The sequence below is a fragment of the Microcaecilia unicolor genome, chromosome 4 (genome assembly GCF_901765095.1).
Source record: "Microcaecilia unicolor chromosome 4, aMicUni1.1, whole genome shotgun sequence".
NCBI lineage: Eukaryota > Metazoa > Chordata > Amphibia > Gymnophiona > Siphonopidae > Microcaecilia > Microcaecilia unicolor.
This window is the reverse complement of record NC_044034.1, coordinates 89510979-89528947: the sequence shown is the minus strand read 5'-3', so window position 1 is coordinate 89528947 and position 17969 is coordinate 89510979. Positions and strand designations below refer to the sequence as shown.

General features: G+C 41.9%; 1 protein-coding gene across 2 annotated transcripts in view; it reads right to left on the bottom strand.

Annotated features, from left to right (window-relative positions):
- The window catches only part of ATP7B (ATPase copper transporting beta), a 170116-nt gene that overhangs the window by 57781 nt on the left and 94366 nt on the right, over positions 1 to 17969 (bottom strand). For both annotated transcript variants that reach the window (XM_030200444.1, XM_030200443.1), the window contains exons 5-8: positions 16633 to 16794; positions 14758 to 14834; positions 10509 to 10683; positions 2339 to 2572 (exon numbers count right to left, since the gene is read on the bottom strand). In XM_030200444.1, the coding sequence (XP_030056304.1) occupies positions 2339 to 2572; positions 10509 to 10683; positions 14758 to 14834; positions 16633 to 16794 (648 nt within the window). The remainder of the gene's footprint in view (positions 1 to 2338; positions 2573 to 10508; positions 10684 to 14757; positions 14835 to 16632; positions 16795 to 17969) is intronic.

Sequence of the window (17969 nt, the reverse complement as noted above, 5' to 3'; positions counted from 1 at the left end):
AATACTACATGGCTGTGGAAAGAGAGAGACAGACAAAAACACACACACAGAGGAGATGCTACATGGCTGGACAGAGAAAGAGAGATACAAACACACACAGAGGAGATGCTGCATAGCTGGTTAGTCCACACCTGCAGAGAGGAGATACAGTATGGCTAGGGATAGAGAGAGAGACAACAAAAACAAAAGAGGTTACCAAGGCCTACAGGTTGACAAGGATGCAGAAAGGACAACAGATCACACATAATAGATAAAAAGTTAATTTATTAAGGGAATTGGAAGATCTCACATTAAGATTGCCCAATACGGTCACGTTTCGCTCAATATGGGGCTATATTAGGGTAAATGTTAATGTAACCCATTTTCTACCTACAATTTTTTGTGTTATGATTTTATATATAATTTCAATTTTATATTTATGTTTTATGTATTAATTTATTTTCAATTAATAGTTACCCTGACCCAGCCCAGAATTGGGCAAAATGTAGGTCCATTTTAATATGCGATCTTCTAATTCCCTTAATAAACAAATGTTTTATATACCACATGTGATCTGCTGTCCTTTCTGCAATCTGGGAAGAGAGGACATGCACACATATACAAACACAGAGGAGAAGCAGTATGGTTGGGGGGGGGAGAGAACACCCACAGAGAGCAGATGCAGCATGGCTGGGAAGAGAAACACACACACACATATGGAGAGGACATGTTGCATGGCTGGGGATATATATATATATATATACACACACACACACACGAGAGATGCTTCAAGTTGGAGGAAGACAGCGTACACAAAGAGGTGAAATGTTGAACATGGGAAATGATAGGAACACAGAAAAGGAAGATGGACGATGGACAAGAGAGAAGAAATGTCAAATGGACAGAAGGCCTTGGCAAAAATGTTGAGAGAAGACAGAAAAGAGCACAAACCAGACACAGAGACCAACAAGATTAGAAAAATGAAATAACCAGACAACAATGGTAGAAAATGTAACCAGTAAAGGGTCATGGATTTGATATACCACCTGTTTACATTTATTATATGCAGGTACTTTCTCTGTCCTTAGTGTGTTCACAATCTAAGTATTTGTAGTTTGGAGCAATAGAAGGTCAAGCGACTTGTCCAGGATCGCAAGGAGCTACAAGGGTTCTCAGCCCACTGCATTAACCATTAGGCTATGTTTATGTTTATTGTTCAACTTACTATACCGCTTATCTAAAATAATAGATCACAGCGGTTTAAAAAAATATCATCAAACATTAATAGCAAAAGAAAAGAACTCCATTACAAAATAGAACAGAATCCATCCATTCCAAGAAACACAACACACCATAAACATTCTCATCCATCAACCCAAGAAAAGGCTACTCCTTAACTCCACTCTATTTCATGTTTAGAAAATGTCAGTTTTTGGAATGTCATTTGCCAGAGATGATCAAAGCTTGGAGGGTACTCTGTGAAATTTGACTTAGGAGGTACTTGGCTTCAAGTTAGGAAACACTGTCCTACACCACCAAGAAAACAGGTTCAGGAGGGACCTACAAGGGTATTGGGGGGGGCTCCTTCAGGGCTAAAGGGTCTGGGACCTTGTTTTGGGGGTGGGGCTTGGTTGTCAGGAAAACTGTCTTCTGGGGATGGTGTGAGGGTGTCTTCAGAGGGGATAGTAGGTATTTATTTGGATTTTGCTCACACTTTTTCAGTAGTTGCTCAAGGTGAGTTACATAATCTAATTTTTCAGCAATGGAGGGTTAAGTGACTTGCCCAAGATCACAAGCAGCAGCAGTGGGATTCAAACCAGCCATCTCTGGATATCAAGACTGGTGCTCTAACCACTAGGCTACTCCTCCACTCTTCAGGTGGGGGGACTGGTGTATCTCTAGAGAGAGGAGGGAGCTGCTGCTTTTTCGCAGACCCGGTCTATTAAGATATGCTCCAAGGCAGGAAAATTAATAACAGTTTGACCTGGCTTTATTTTTCCAGGAATAAGATAGCTTATGGTGTTCAATGCAAGCTGCTTTACATAGTGATGAGGTGTTTTGCAGCTCATTTCTATATGTCCCACAGTAACATACAATTAATGTGCATTATTGAATGCCATTTAACACGTTAAGAGCAAATAATATGCACTATTGCCATAGCGTATCTTAGTACCTACCCCTCCTCCCCTCGAATATTGCCATTAGCAAGCTAATGCCAGTGGTCACTGCTGAATCCAGATATTCAGTGCTGACCACTATCCGGATGGATGGCATGCCTTATGTTAAAATATATATATATGGTGACAATCCCAAGTGAATATTGACTCGAGAGTGCATATTACTGCAGTTCATTGCTTACCTTGGCTATATGTTCCAGCCATCTTCCCAAAGCAATGAACATAAAGAGCATGGGTGGCGTGTCAAAGAACGTGACGGGGCTCTGCTCAGCCTTTTCAATCATGGCCACTATTAAGATCACAACAGAGTATATGTAAGCAATGGTGGTGGCCAGAACAATCAGAACATCCATGTTGGCTGCTTTGTGCTTCAGTGATTTATAGGCTTGAACATAAAAATACCATCCTCCAAAAATCTGTCAATAAAAGAGACAAGACGACGTGGTACTTAATCCTGCATGAAAGGGAATTAATTTTAGGAAACATCTCTTAATAAAAATGTTGAGTTCATTCATACCCTATGGGCATTATTACAGTTATACAAGTGTGAGACAATTTTAAAACAGGTCACCTATGTGTGAAGACAAGCAAGCTACTATTTTGGGTCTGGACGTCTTGATAAAATACCAGCACTAATCCCACAGAAATCACAGGTAAAATGAACTTTGGGAGCACACAAACACCAATATACCAGAGGCCTCAAATTTTGTATGGGCCACTGGGCAAACTAGGAGGGTACAGATTACATCCTCCCTCTTCCCCTTGGTGCCAACAAAAATACATTAAATACCCAAGCTAATGGGGATCCCCAAGCCCCACCAGCTACAGAGGTCCTCCAGAGGTTTGAACAGCTCTCTCTCCTTGCTCCAGCCGGCGGCACTGTGCATGAGCTGCCACTGCCCTCCCCTACCCCCGTGCATACTTGGTTTTCGCATATGCACGAAAAAACTGAGCATGTGCGGCAGGGGGAAGCCAACGTGACAGTAGGAAAGGGAACTGTTCTTGCCGCTGGAAGACCTCTGCACAGTTCCCTCTAAGCTAAGCAGGAGTCTTCCAACTGCATTGCTGCCAGTAGGGGGTGGTGATTCAATATTGGGTTTTCAATCACTAGGAAGAGGCAGGTTCCCTGGAGTCCTGCAGAGCTTGCCTATCCCTCACTATTGAAAATGTGATAGTGAAACAGCACACACCCCCCCCCCCCCCCGGCAGGACTGTAGATAGAGGACTCTTGTTCAGCTTAGAGGGAATAGTGGACCTTTGCAGCAGATGGGGCTAAAATAACAAAGGGACTAGAATTTTGGGTGGGCCACAGTCCAAAGTGGGTGGGCTCAGGCCCACCCATGGCTATGCCACTGCAATATACATAACATTAAGTAAAGGGATGGAGGCTCAAAATCAGCTAAACTGATCATTTAAACATCCCAACCTGGGTTAATAGTTTCCGCATTACTGCCAGGTACACACCGGCACTACAAAAATTAAAATATTTTTGTAGTGCCTGATATGATAGCACGCTGGGGGTGGGAACTACTGCTAGGCTGCTGCAGTAGCCCGGCAGTATTTCCTTTTTAGCTAGCGGTAAGCTCGAATTGGGCTTACTGCCACTTTGTAAAAGGGGAACTAAGTGCAGCTATGCAACAAAAATGGACAATATATAAGGACTGAGCTGACAATGAAATCTGTACTGCATAAATTATTGTCCTGGGTTGGGATGTCTGAATGAGCGATTAATTTGATTTTGAACCTCCTTCCCTTAACATTATTTATGTATATTGGTGTTTATATGGTGCAAAACAAATTTTAAAAACTATTTTTTCCACCAAATTTTTAATGATGATCTAATAATAACTGCTAATATGGATATAAGTTTGTTGGATATTTGATTTCATTATTTTACCACACAATTAATACAACATACTTTGGGGCCCTTTTACCAAACTGTGGTAAAAAGTGGCCTTAGTGCATCCTTACGCGAGTCATCCCCACGCACTAAGGTCATTTTTACCGCCAGGGTAAAATGGACTATTTTTGCATTTTCCCTATTAATGACCATTCCCTAATTTTCCCATGCCCTAATCAGCATGTGGCAATGTAGCTGTGCTGATTAGTGCAGAGCATGCATACTTACCACTTCCATACCTGCCCCCAATGCATAGGTAGTGCACACACACATTCAAAAATTAGCACAGGACTCCTCTGCACACCCAATAGTAAGCCATTTTTTTGCTGCCGTAAGCACATGTTAGTGTTTACGGCAGCTTAGTAAATATTGACTTCACCCATGCTTTACCAAAACCATGCCCCTGAACATGCCTAAACCCAAGTCCCATAAAAGTATGGGCATTCCTGTCAGTGTATGAGAAAGCGGTTTTTAAATTACCCCCTAAAGAACTAGCAGTACCAACATCAGCATTGCTAAGGGCTCCTTAATTGCTTGGGCACCTAGGGCCCCTATCCCTGCTACTGCAGCCCAAGCTGGAGTATCAAATTGATGCACTTTGCACTGCATAACTAAAAGTGCAGGCCTGAGGTCAGGTGCAGGGGAAGAGAAAGTGTCCCAAGATTATACTGCTAATGCTGTTTTTAGGCTATCAAGTTTGGATCAGGATTAGTAGCTGGAGTGGAGAGTGAGAAATGCAAGAGCCAGTACCAACACTGCTCCTGCTTGACCCAGCACCTAACCTCATGCAACAAAATCTCAGTTGTGCAGTGAGAGTCAAATTCTGCAGCCTTTCCTGGAGCTGTAAATTATAAGAGACTAGGGGCTGTGTTTAAAATCATAAGGGGTAATATTCAGATCCGCTTATGCAGTCAGCATTGGGTACTGTCTGCATAAGGAAAACTAGGTCTTACCTACTGTTTCCTTTAGTCCTGCCAGACCAGCCCAGTTTCTGTGGGTTATGCCTATTGACCAACAGATGGAGACAGAGAAGAAAGAGTTGTGAACCCTAGACTATCAGGGCATGGTGCAGTTCCTCAGTATTCCAATAAAATAATGGTGAAGCCTTTTCACCTGTCATGTAAAAACAAATGTTCTTTTCTTTCATGTATTTGCAAATTTAGATGCACACCCTACTGGCTGACTTTCTCTCTTGTTTTTCTTTTTTTCTCTAAACTGTCAACAGTCAGTGAACAACAAAGAAATAAAGATAAAACAGCATGTTGAATAACCTGGTTGCTGTATAGCAGAAAGGAAACTTGGGACTAGTCTCATAGGACCAAAGGAAAAAAAAAAGTAACAAGGAAGACCTAGCTATGTCTCCTTCCTTAGCATCCTCATCAGACCATTCCAGGACCTGTGAAATGTAGCAATGAACTCCTTAAAAAGGGTGGCAATCTGAAACCTCTGTACAGTGGCCTCAAACTTTTGAGTCTGCTCTAGCAGCTGCACCAATCCTATAACGCTTTGTAAAAGTATGGAATAAGGTCCAAGCTGGAAACTTTATATCTCATTTGGGGAAACTGCATGCAATGCTGCCCAAGGTGTGGTTGTTACTCTTGTGGAATGTGCTCAATCCTTCTGGAATCTGTTTACTCTTAAGAATATAAGCAGAAGAAATTACCTTCTTAAGCCATCTCAGAATAGTAGCCTTACAAGCCACTCTCCCTTTTTTTTTTTTTTTTTTTTTTAACAGAAAAGATGAACAATCCAATTTATCACTCAGGAACCTATATGCAATACCATAATGTATTCTTCTTTACCATGTATGTGTGCACCTTAATGCAATGTCTTTTGTAACTCTGTTACCCGGAAATGGCAATCGCCATTACGGCAAATGTAAGCCACGTTGAGCCTGCAAATTGGTGGGGAAATGTGGGATACAAATGCTACAAATAAATAAATAAAACAATCTGTCCAAAACAGGAAACTCATAGGTCACCTCCAAGTACTTCATAAGCATTCAGTGAATGTTAAGAATCAATAGTCTGAAATCTCCTTCACAATCTTAAATGACGGAAGAAAGTAAATTTGATAGAGATGAAAAGAAACACCACTTTCAGAAGAAAGAACGGGTATGGTTCTGATAGAGACCCTTTTATCCTGCAATTCCCAAACTCTACAAGCAGAAGATATACTGAGAAAAGAAGACTTTTTTCAGGGTAAGGTCCTTTAGGATGGCTCTTTTCAAGGGCTCAAATGGAGATTATCCTAAAGCCTTGAGGACTAAGTTTAATTCTAGTGCGGAAAAATGATGCGTAAAGGAGGCCTAAGACACATCACTCCTTTCAAAACAGAAGCATGTTAGGATGAATGGCTAAAGAAGCCCCTGATAACAACCAAAAAAAAAAAGCAAAAGCCATCATTTGCACCTTTAAAGAAGCAACAGCTGAACCTTTTTTGTACTCTTCCTGAAGAAATGCCAGAATCAAAGGGATGAATGATTTAAAAGAACATAGTGATCTAGTTGAACACTGTGCTTCAAAAGTACACCACATTCTCATATAGGTGATGGAAGTGTATCTTTTCTGGCTTGAAGTGGAAATAGTTTCTTCTGAATAACCACAACGTAGGCTTGTCCTAATGGGTGGATAGGTTTCTCTATCATTGAGTCTCTCTTGAAATTAATTGGTGCACCCGTAAGCACCCAAGAGCTCCCTTATGCTCTGTAATCCTAAGACTCAGAATAAGTTTTCAGAAAATTTGGCGCAGTATGTATGTGTTCATTCACAGGAACAGGCAGCAAAAAACCAGGTCCCTGATGAAGAAACGTTTCGAAACCCCGCAGAGTCGTTCACAGACGGTATACTGCCAACAGCGGAGTTTTACCAAGATACAGCAGTGACGGTGGAGAGAATACTGATCAACACTGGAGTCAACAGCAGATGCTAGGTGTAGTGCACACACCCAGCAGCGTAGAGATAAGCGCGCCTTTTTTCATCTTTTCAGCCATTAGAAAGTATAATTTAAGCATGTCAGATTATTTGTTAAAAGAACGTTTACCCTGCCTAGCATATATGACATGTTATGCTTCCTTATAATATCTGTGGTTAGACATTGAAATTGATATACTTTAAGCTCAGCTTAAGGTTGGAGAGTCATTTATGTATTTTGATGATTATTGGGCACAGAGTATTTAATTAGTGTATGCATTCTTTAGTAAAAAAAAAAAAAAAAAAAATTAGTAGGGAACACTCCTTTAGGTGGGATTCGTATTAGGGCATGGATTTTTTTTTTGTTACATTTGTACCCCGCGCTTTCCCACTCATGGCAGGCTCAATGCGGCAGGCAATGGAGGGTTAAGTGACTTGCCCAGAGTCACAAGGAGCTGCCTGTGCCAGGAATTGAACTCAGTTCCCCAGGACCAAAGTCCACCACCCTAACCACTAGGCCACTCCTCCACTTTGAGAGCTTAAGCCCGCTAAGTTTTCACGGGTAACTAATATTTTTGTTTCATTACTGAGTCTTAGGATTACAGAAAATAAGGGAGCTCTTGGGTGCACCAATTAATTTCAGGAGAGACTCAATGATAGAGAAACCTATCCACCCATTAGAACAAGCCTATGTTGTGGGCTGTCTACTTGAGTGAGTTTAGCCTCTGAGAATCTCTCCTCTTCACACAAATAATTTTTGTAACTTTTTGTAGATTATATTATTTCATTTGTTTGAAAGGGGCGGGCCTTTGAGCTCTCCATCCATATCCTGGATACCTTTAGGGGTTTGCGTAGTGTTTAGTTCCTGCACTACCCTGGTTTGTTTATCTTTTGTATTACTTGTATTACCAGAGGTACATTTTGGGGATTGTATATTTATTAACAAATAAGCCACAAAAAAGTGCCCTAAATGACCAGATGACTTCTGCAGGAATAAAAGGAATGACACCCCCTTACTCCTTCAGTGGTCACTGACCCCCCTCCTATCCCACAAAGCAGTGGCGTAGCCAGACCAGAGCTAATATGGGTGGGCACTATGCATATATAGGTGTGAGTAGTTTTTGGGGGGGATCCTAAATAATTTTTAATAAACAAACAGTCTGCCCAACAGCTGTCCTACAGCAACATAAACTACATACATATTCAGAACCTATTTTGCAAACCTTAAAACCACCAGTACTAGGCATACTGAGAATACAAAACACTCAGGACCTATAGAGCAATTCTACCATACCATAAGCAGACATTTCTACGAGTCACACAAGGAAAAGGAAAGCATCTTAAACACTACAGTGAGCACTAGAACATCAATTCACCTATTGTAAAACAAAACCAGACAGAATAGTACAGATCGTCGATCCTGCACAGTCAATGCCAATTGAAAGCCATGTCTTTTTCACAAACACAGATACACCCTAATCCACTATAGAATAAGTAATCATAAACTTTCTATTTAGACAAAAATTAAACTGAACCCCCAAGATGCCAGACTCTGCATACAATACAACACCACAGAAACAGAAAATGTCCCCTAGTACTGTGCAAAATATGAAGACAGCAGATGTAAATTTGAAAAAACTAACAAATACCAATCACCACTTTACAAATTAACAAATAGAAATAAAACAAATATAGAAAATAAAATACCATTTTATTGGACTAATACATTTAGCTGTCCAGAGGCCAAAACCTTCTTCCTCCGGTCAATACAGTATAGTGCTGTTACAGTATCCTATCCTGACCTGAGGAAGGGGGTTTTGTTCTCCGAAAGTCAGTCAAAATGTATTAAAATTAGTCCAATAAAAAGATTACCTGATTTACATGTTCTATTATAAACATTTATTAACACAGCTACAATACTACTTTATCCTAAAGCAAAAAAAACAATATATATTTTACTTATAGTTTGTTGTCTCTGGTTTCTGCTTTCCTCATCTTCTCTTTTCACTGTCTTCCTTCCATCCAGCATCTGACTTCGTTCTTTCTCTGCCATCCAGTGTCTGCCCTCTCTGCTGTCCCCTCCATCCAATGTCTGCCCTCTCTCCCTGCCCCTTCCATCCATCCATCTGCCCCTGTCTGCCCTCTCTCTCTCCCCCTTCCATTCACTGTCTGCCTTTCTATCCCTTCCATCCACTGTCTGCCCTCTCTCTCCCATCCATCCAGGCCCAGGGTCTGCCCTCCCTGTCGCTCCCCCTTCCATTCAGGATCTGTCCCTTCTCTCTCTGCCCCTTTTTTTCAGCCCCCTTATCCCACCTGCCCCTAGTTCTAGCCCCAGACCACATCTCCCACCTGCCCCCCTTTTCAGCCCCCAGTTTTAACTCCACTATCCCACCAGTCCCCAGTTTCAGCCCCAGCCCTTTTCTCCCACCAGTCCCAAGCTTCAGCCCCCAGCCACTTCTCCCTGTCCCCTTTTCAGCCCCCAGTCCCCACAGTTCCAGCCCCTGCCCCTTTTCAGCCCCCAGTTCCAGTCCTAGCCCCCTTATCCCACCTACCCTCCTTTTCAGCCCCCAGTTCCAGCCCCCTTCATCCACATGCCTTGCGTTAGGGCCCCCCCTTTTCAGCCCCAGATCCATTCACCCACCTGTCCCAGGCATACTCCATTTCCCACCAGCCCCAGGCATGGCCCCCATTTTCCCTCCTGGCCCCTTCTCAGACCCCAGTTCCAGCCCTTCTCCCATCTGAGCACCCCACCCCATTCTCCTTCTCCCATCTGAGACCCCACCCCAGTCCCCCTCTCCCATCTGAGCCCCCCCCCCCGACCCGACCTGCCTACCAGCTCCGTGGACAGATGACAGCCCTGGCCCTTCTCCTGCCACCACCCTGCCTTTAAAAAAAACAACTGTGAAGCGGTATCGCAGGCAACGCCTCGCGTCTGCCCTTCGTGTAAAAGAAGCAAACCGTCTCCTCCTCGTCCGGCCTTCCCTGTGTCCCGCCCTCGCAGAAATAGTGAAGGAAGCCCGGACAACGACAAGGCGATTTACTTCTTTTACACGCAGGGCAGACGCGAGGCGCTGCCTGTGACGCTGCTTCATAGATCTTTTTTTAAAGGCAGGGTGGTGGCAGAAGAGCCAGGGCTGTCGTCTGTCTACGGAGCTGGTAGGCAGGTGGGGACTGCAGCGCCAGCAGCCCTTTGGGTGAGAGCAGCGGGGGTGCGGAGCACCCCCCACGATTTTCTGAGTGCTGACTGGGTGAGCCTGGGCCCACCCAGGCCCACCCATAGCTACGCCCCGCCACAAAGATATAAATGAAACAGTATATACCAGCCTCTACGACAGCTTAAGATGTTGTGGTCAGTCCTATTACAGCACCAAGCTGAATATCCCCGGTTAGGCATTTACACGCTATTTAATGAGCCACAAGCCATTCCTGGCCGGTTAGTTTAGAATATCAGGAGGTAAATAAATATATCCAAATAAATAAAAACTAAGTAACTGGAAGAAAAAAAGAAGTAAAATAATACTTCCTGGAATGTACACTTACCTGGACAAAGGTGCAGAGAATGAAGAAGAGAAGATTTAATATAGATAATCCAGGTGTAATATTTTTTTCCAGCACCATGGACTGTTGTTCATGACTATTTGCAATTAACATATAGATCATTAAAGCTATGACAGGGATGCCAAAAATCAGACTAAACAGAAAGGATTTCCTCCACCTGAGAACCAAAAGAAAGAAAAACTTTACACACCTGGCCTGCTCAGAGCTGCTTCCTAGTGTGCAGGTAAAAGAACTCACACATTCCTCTACCAAGCTATTGATCAATTGCATAAAACAATGAAACATTCTCTCTGAATAAAACTGAAGCAAAACTGGAACATTAAATTCCAGCTCTTTTCAACGCAGTAGTACTGTTACAGGGAAATTGGCTACTTTTTTAGGTTATCCTGCCAAATCAAATTCACACTAATCAAATAAAGGGTAACCTCAGATACACCAGATTCTCTGCTGATCACATTCCTGGTTTGAACTGAATATGAAAGGTTACTCATTTATGATTATGTATTTTGATGATCATAAACTGTTTTTGGCGATTAGTCTTGGTGAAATGATACGCATGACTGATAAGAAGAAATTATATGTCACCTGATAATTTTCTCTCCTTTAGTCCAACCTGATCAATCCAGGACCCCTGGGTTATGCTTATCAACCAGCAGGTAGAGACAGACAGTAAAAGCCTTGTGGGCTCTACCCTATAGGGGCACCATGCAGCCTCAGGCTTCAGTATTTCAAATAAAGCAATGGTGAGCAGCTAATTCTACATCCACCTGACTTGCAGAATTATGTAGACATGAAAATGTATGAATTATTGAATTCATAAAACAAAAATAGGAAATAAGAGAAAAGAATCTTGTTATAGAAGCTATGACTTTTCCAGAAACTATAACATTTTGGACAGGACTCTGGATTTGTCTGGTAGAACTACAGATCAAGACAGACATAATTTCTCCTTTCTTAGCACCCTTATCAGACCAGTCCAGAAACTGTGGGATATAGCAAAGCAATCCTCAAGAAGAATAGGCCAATCAGTGCTCTAAATACTTTGGCCCAAACAGTACATCTCTGTAAGCTGTAATCTCAGACCAGTAGTATTTAGCAAATGTAAAGTCATGACAAGGTTGTAGCTCTACAGATTTCAACTGGTGCCACTGCAAATGACGTCACCCAAAAAGATGAGATTCTTCTAATGGATTGAGCCTTTCGTCTAAAGGAGGCTGCTACTTTCCAGAAACATGTTGAGGCCATCATTTCTTTAAGCCAACAAACAGCAGTAGCTTTTTATGTTGCTTTGCTTCTCCCCCTTTTTTTCTAACATTTCCAAAAAGAAACCAGCATTCTGCCGATATTTACAACTCATAAAACACATCAAAATATCCCAGGAGAACTGGATGCACATCAAGCAATAAAAGCATCTTAAAAGTTCTGTCCATATTGAACTGTGATAAAAAAGGGAGCCACAAGACCTGATACACATGTTAAAAAAAAGCAAGACTGAAGGACACTTTCAAGAAAAAAACACCGTCCGAGTGGAACTGATATTGACACTTTTTTTGCACTCACTCTCCGATGTAAAACAACATTGCTGCCTGAACTTCAAAAGAAGCAGAGGTCAACTCTGGTGAAGACCATCTTTCAGAAATGCGAAAATCTGATTAACAGAAAAAAGCTAAAGAATAAATTTCCATATCTGTACACTAAGACTTAAGAGGACTGTAAACTCTTATGTACACTGTTGAAGTGGAATAGATCCTCAAGGAGTGAAATACATTTCTGAGATCTAAAATTGGATGAAAAATGCCTTCCTACTTTAGCACAATAAAACAGAATTATCTTCCGGTCCCAATCTCTATGAAGTGCCAGTAGAACTGGCCCAAGCTGCAAGAGGTTTAGCAAAGAAACCTGGCCAGAAACTATCTTGGCCAGCACCCAACAAGGGAAATGCAGAAGTCTAGTAATTATCCATGGCTTAATACATGCAAGATCTATTGGTTTGACGAGATTGAGATCTACTTATCCTGGAAACAGGTTAGACACCCATCCACCTGTTCCATCTAAAAATGGACCTGCAGTACCTCATTGGAAGGTTTGGGAAACCTCTGAGGGAGGTACCCTTGGCAGACCCTTTCCTGTCTGCAAGATGATATATTGCCATGACTAAATGCAGAATATTGTAAAAAAGAGTTTGACTCCTAGACCTGCCCCCATGTCTATAGCCAGCTTTCTCTGGGCCTCCCAAAAAGTCAATTTACCTTTGTAAGGAAATCTACTTAGATGAGACTTGGAGGCCAAATTGGCTGACTAATTACAGAACCAAACTAGCCATCTCACAGAGACAAACTGCCACCCCTCTGTAGAAGCTGTGATCAAAATAGAGGGCATACGCTATGTAAGGCATACTCTGTCAAGGTGCAAAAAAACCCACAGAGTCTTAGAGCTCATTTTCCACAGATATGTCTCATAGATGCATACAAATGAGGGTCCACAATTACACCTGCAAATTCATGTCTGTTTGTGCTCCTGCCTATCATACAAGGTTGAGCCTGTATACACTGGACTTTTAGTCTTTTTTGGTGCAGCCGTCACCAAGATATCTTGGGTTGCTTCAGGCTATGTTTTTGTTAAGGAAGTCAGAAGTATGGCTTGGACAAGGTGCCCAACTCAGCCTGGATTATCTGAGGAACTGGAATCTCTTGAGGAATATCTTGGCTTCTATTAGGATGGGATCTCCTGCTACCAGTGTCTCATGAACTGGAGTGACCACAAACTCAACTTCAGGGTTCTGAAGATAAGTCAGGATGCCCTCTCCAAAAAAATGCAGACTACCATAGGGACATCTCCCTCCTCTGGAGGGTGCTCACCCTGTTGCGGAAGGAAGAAGATTCATGCCAGTCAGAAACTGGAGCAGACTCTCTTGAAAAAGAGATCTCATCATTCAGGATCTAAAGACAACTACCTTGAGAAGCAGTGGGCTTTATATCCTGAACTGTAAACAAAAAATATATATATTTTTCCTAAACATTATCCATGGGACTGCTTCAAGAAGCCAAAGGCCAACACTGGAGACAATGGACTCACCTGCTCCAGGGAAGTCTGACCAATCACAAAGCAGTAAGTAGAATAGGAGCACCAGCAGTTGAACCATGGAAAATGTATGCCAAGGTTACAACATCCCCTGGTATAGAGCCCAAATCTAGTGTTCTATGTGATAAGCCCCACAACAAAATGGCAGATCCTCATCTGCAGTCTGCACTTCAGCCGCAAGTTTGAGTCGGACCAAGAAGGGAGCATGCATTCTGTCTCAAACTACAGCTTCCTCTCCCTACCAGGCTGGCTCTGCACTCCCAACCAAGAGAGGATATAGTGCCAAACGAATGACACCATTCCACCACGCTCCACTTACGCTCCGCCGGGAGCAGCGGCTGATGTGCTCCACTGGGCCTCTAGTGCCACGAATCCACCGATTACCTCAAGAGCACTGGCCTGAAAATAAATAGGTCATTGCTACAGCCTAGACAGAACAGATGTTCCATGCTGCTCTGGTTTAAACACCCCCTTTTGAGCTCCCCTGATGGTGAGTAAAAAATATGGGAGACCCTTCCAAATCACAATTGAAGATCCAGTTGTAGTCAACGTTATCCTCAGAAATCTTTCCCTCCTCAAATTGTCAACTTCATTAAAATTTTTAATTTGTATGGTTTAAAAAAAAGAAAGAATTAAAAAAAAAGAAAGAAAGAAAGAAATCCTGTTGGCTTGAAGATTTCTTCCTTCATTTCCTGAAACTGCCTTATATTTGCCTTGTTGAGAAATAAATACACAGGCAGGCAGCTGGAGGGAAGGCTGGGGGAGAGAGAGAGATCCAGATTTCTGGGATTTCCCCTTCGCTCTTTGCAATTGATCTTTTTATTTTTTATTTATTTTTTTTTTTTTTAATAGCAATCTGGAGAGTGAGATCACCAAAAGAAATATCCCCTGCTCAACTAAAACTTGGTCCTCCAACCAATTCAAGAGCTCCTCTGTTACCTGTTCAGGAGATGCATGGTCTGCCCATCACCATCTGCTGGAGACAGAAATACTGAAGATCTGAAGCTGCTCAATGCCCTTATAGGGTAGAACCTATGTCTTTAGTCTCTGTCTCCATTTGCTGGTCAATAGGCATAACCCACAGGTCCTGGTAAGGATGATAGGAAATGAAATATTTTCTATCTGTTCAGGAAATGAGCTTAGTACTCACTGTTTGATTTCCACTTTGTGGTCCAAGTGATGAGCAGCTGGATCCCTCTTGGCTAAGGCAGCTTGAAAACCAAGCCCCTTTTATTAAAAGAAGGACAAAGAATAAAACCATTTTGTGTTTTCACACATTTCATTCAGTTTTATTTATTCATTTATAAACCATCTTCCCAAGATCCAAATCAAAGCAATGTACAGAGTTTAATACAATACATAAAACATTCAATCATAAAAAAAGAAAACAAACTAAGCAGACTAAAGCAAACTAAAAATTGCTATCAATTACCTGTAACCCCACAAGCAACTTGAGGTAACCTGACCAATTCAGCTTCACTCAACCACAGAAGCTCCCTCTCACGCATTTCCTTTGTACCATTGGGAAATGCCAAGCTTTGATAATCTTTCAGATCATTGAATAATTCTGTTCTATTCTACAATATTCAATTAGAATACAAGCAAATCTAATTTGCTAGAATACTGAACACTAATCTCTTTAAAAAAATGCCTTATTACATTGACTCAGTGGCTCTGAATATGAACACCAACTGCTTCTTTTGAAAAAAAAAAAAAAAAAAAAAGATTGCTATAATCCCCTGAAAACAACCAAATATTTTTGAGGATAGAAGCAATAAACCCTTCTGGAGAAGGTATAGATAACACCATGCTTGGGTTAGATCTACATAAGAAAAACTATGCTGATTTACACCAAGGTCCATCAACCTAGTATTGTGTCTTGGACAGTGGCCAGTCCAGGTTGCAAGTATCCAGCAGATCCTAAAAAGTAGATCTATTTTTCATAGTTTATTTCCAGGGATAAATAAAGGCTGTCCCAAGTCTCCCTGGCTATTACTTAGAACTTGTCCAATCCTCTTTTGAATCTTGTCACGTTGGTCACCTTGATCACATTCTCCAGCAACAGATTCCACAGCTTACAAAAAAACTTTCTACAATTTGTTTTTAATCTATTGGTTCGTTAGTTTCATTTAGATCTCTTGTTTATGTGGTGTTTAACAAGTTAAGCAACCATTTCTTATTTAACCATTCCACCTATTTATAATTTTATGAACTTCTGTCTTAATCCCTCTGTCATCTTTTCTTCAAACTGAAAAGCCATAACCTGTTTAACCTCTCTTCATAAGGGAGATGTTTGTCAGAGAACTGAATATTAGAAGAGTTACACAATGAACAAAACAGTAACTCAATAACTTCCTCAGGCCGCCTGATAGAAGTATGCGCCAGAGTAGCACATCATGGTGCCAACTTGACAGGCCAGATGGTAACCAAATGATAAAAGGAATTCCACAATGAGGAAAGGCTAAAGGAGATTAGGGCTCTTCAGCTTGGAGAACAGCTGAGGGAAAATATGATAGAAATCTATAAAATAACGAGTGGAGTAGAAAATATGAACCCAAATTGGTTGTTTACTCTTTCAAAAAGTGTGGAGAGGTATTTTCGATGACATCAACATAAATCCAGTAGTGAACATGGCCATTTTCAAATCAAAAAAAAAAAGTTCAACTTTTTGCTTCAAAAATGGCCTTTTGTTAGACATTTTGTGCTCAGTGAGTCTATCTTTTAGGACAATTTTTGCAAAAAAAAAAAAAAAAAAAAAGTCCAAGGGAAAAACGTACAAAAACAAGCCATTGGGATGGATGGGGGGCAGCATTTTTAGTACACTGGCCATGCAGACATCCCAGAAGAGCAGTGGGGCACCTTAGGGAGCACTGCAGTGAACTTTACATAAAAGGTCCCAAGTTCACATCTCACCATTACCCCCTTATATTGTATGGAGAACACTCCCAGAAATCAGCAGTTGCAGATAAGTGATGCCTTTGCAGGATTATGTATTACAGTGTCATACATTTATCCCACCACTTACTTCAATAATCCTAATGATGTCCCGAGGGCCAATGACTTCAGGATCAAATTGTACATGAGCTTTACAAGTGGCGAGTGCTACAGATGCATATAAGATCCCATTGGTCCTCATTAGTCTGGATTCAATGTTGTGCACACAAGAAGCACACGTCATCCCAGTAACCTGAAGCAGAACAAAATTTATTAATACCACATTGGCTGACATTCAAAGGTAGCATGTATTGCTGCCCCCAGGAAAGTGGCATTAACTGGGGCCATCCCTGAATTTTCAGCGGCATTAATCAAATACTAAACAGAAAGGGGTCAATATTCAAGCTGATTTAAATTGTTTGTCTGGGGTTAACCGGGTATATTCAACGGCACTTTACCAGGCAGTGCTGCTGAATATACCCAATTAGCACCTAAGCTGAAATCAGCTATTTTGTGGGCGGTCCGGGGGCAGAGTCGGCATTTATCCAATTAAGTGCCAATATTCAGCACTTAACCAGATAAATAGGACTACATAAATCATAATCCTAATTTTATCTGGTTTAACGTATCCAGTTAAGTTCTGAATATCAAGTCACTTAACCCTCCATTGCCCCAGGTACCAAAAAAACTTAGATTGTGAGCCCTCTAGGGACAGAGAAAGTACCTGCATATATGTACAGCGCTGCGTACATCTAGTAGCGCTATATAAATGATTATTAGCAGCAGTACTAATATCGCACTTAGGGGCCCTTTTACTAAGCTGCAGTAAAAAGTGGTCTGCACGTCTTTTGGGTGTGGCCATTTTTTTTTACTGCGTCTAGGAAAAAGGGCCTTTTGTAAGGGGCCGGCAAATGGAAGTGCGCTAAAATTGAAACCAGCATGCGTCCATTTACAGCCTGAGACCTTACTGGCACCCATTGACCTAGCGGTAAGGGCTCATGCGCTACACGCACTGTGACCTGTCGACACGCGCCAACTGCTGATTAACACCGGAAATACCGCGTGCGGTAGGAAATAAAAAATTATTTGTCCCGGCATTATGGGTGCACGCCAAATCTGAAATTACTGCCAGGGGGCACACTAGCCTGGTAGTAGTCTCATTTTGGCATGCACTGCACGCACGTAGAGCCTACCGTGTCTTTGTAAAAGGGCCCCTTAAACAGATAAGCATTATCTAGCTATGTATGTCAGATATTCAATGCTGATGCCAAATATGGCTCTGCATTGAAAATCTGGAGATACTGTCACCAGAGCCCATAAAAATGCTGACCGCTGCCAGCTGAATGACCCCACAGTTTTGGCCACTAAGCTATGCCTGAACTTGCTTTAACAAACACTGAACAGGTATGGCATAGCACATGTACAAAT